Source organism: Bison bison, unplaced genomic scaffold (assembly GCF_000754665.1).
Source record: "Bison bison bison isolate TAMUID 2011002044 unplaced genomic scaffold, Bison_UMD1.0 scf7180017858151, whole genome shotgun sequence".
Lineage (NCBI taxonomy): Eukaryota > Metazoa > Chordata > Mammalia > Artiodactyla > Bovidae > Bison > Bison bison.
In genome coordinates, this window is record NW_011488724.1 from 56830 (window position 1) to 58421 (window position 1592).

Genomic DNA, 1592 nt, shown 5'->3' on the forward strand with positions numbered 1-1592 from the left:
CTTGAGCACTCTTGGGGTCACTCACTGTGATAAGCCCTTTGCAGATGTGCTAGAATTCAGTCATCATAATCATGTGTTCATTAATACCCCACGCATTTACACTGAGAAAATTTAAAGTTTAAGAAACTTGCGTAAGGCCCCTCAGCTCGCATGTGTCAGAAAGGGGAGTTTATACGCAGGCCAGACTCCTGCTGCGTGCCAAGTGGGTGGACGAGGAGCCTTCCAGGTGTCTAGACGTGCTCCTTTCTAAGCTGCTATTAGCCCTTACCCTGCGCTCCCTTAAATCCTCATGAGCTCTGAGGTGGACGCACAATCATCTCCAGCTTCTGTAGCAGTTCAGGGAGATCCAGTGAGTGGCCCAAACCCACCCAGCTTGTTGTGGCAGAGCCAGGTTCTCCCAGGGGTCAGCCTGGCTCCCAAGGCTGAGGGTGCTCTGAAACCCCCCTCTCCTGCCTCTTCTACCACTGCCAGCTGCCAATCTGCAGAGCCCGTACGCCCAGGTGCCTTGCATCCCACTCTGCCCGCGGCTGGACAAGAAGACAGTCCGCCGGAAGCAGGGCGGCCACTATGAGCTGGAGCAGTGCCCCTCCACCGGCCTGGGCCCCGACATCCACAGCATCCTCCTGCACACTGGCTCTCAGGGAGGCAGGTGGGTACCCCGAGGGCACGGCAGGCCCCGGCGCAGGCCCATCTGCCGCTGTGTCAGAGGGCCGGGGCCTAATCCAAGGGGCATCCAGCGTTCCAGGAGGTGGATGCAGACACTGCTGTTCCAGGGACGAGAGGGGAAAGGACAGAAGAGGGAAGAAACTAGTCTCTGAGAGCCTGTGGGCTGGGCAGATTGTTCCAGAGTCAGAGTACTTCTGCCTTTCGGTGCCCAGGACTCCCTGGCACCACCTGCCCTTCTCAAGCACAGGGTTTAACTCTCAAGTTCGTTGAGTCTGATTCTGCTTTTGGAGTAGGAAACCGGCTCGGCAGCCAGGTGGATGTGAGCTTTGCCTGCAGCGGTCCTCCCCAGGCCTGCTGGGATGAACCGGGGCAGAGGGTGGCCACTCCCTCTCGCCCTGCTCTCCCGCCTCTCCTCCAGGGAACCCGGCCGTCTCAGTTCTGTGCCGGCTCGAACCCACTGACCCTGTGAAGTCCTGACTCTGCCTGCGGACAGACGGGTCATCGGGCAGGGACTGCTGCTGGATTTTCCTTTTGCGGCCTGGTAAGCCAATAAACAAGAACCTCAGCCTCTGTGCCTCTGTGCCACCCGGCTGTCAGAGCACAGGGCCTCAGGCTCCCTCAGGCTCCAGAGCCCTGAAGGCAGACTCGCCCCGAAAGCCTGCCGAGGGCCAGGTGTCCTGCTAGAGGCGGCCTGGGTGCAAGTCTTGACCTTCTGTGCACTCTCTAAGCACAGAATGGGACTGTCCTCAGATGACTGTCTCCAGGCCTCAGACTAGGAGCCCCACAAGGGCAGGAACTCTTCCCCCTTGCTGAAGGGAATGGTGAACGTAAGGGACGTGCCTGGGACAGACCCTGGCCTCTCACACAGGCAGACCCCATGGCAAGGCGGCTGGGGGCGGGTGTGGGGAGGCCCTCGGGGGCTGAGA

At 60.0% G+C, this 1592-nt stretch overlaps 1 protein-coding gene across 1 annotated transcript in view; it reads left to right on the plus strand.

The window, feature by feature from the left end:
- Window positions 1-1586, plus strand: part of SPATA21 (spermatogenesis associated 21) — a 38418-nt gene extending 36832 nt beyond the window's left edge. The window contains exon 12 of the mRNA XM_010862517.1: window positions 472-1586. Within this exon, the coding sequence (XP_010860819.1) occupies window positions 472-818 (347 nt within the window). The 3' untranslated portion in view covers window positions 819-1586. The remainder of the gene's footprint in view (window positions 1-471) is intronic.
- The last annotated feature ends 6 nt before the right edge of the window (window positions 1587-1592 follow it).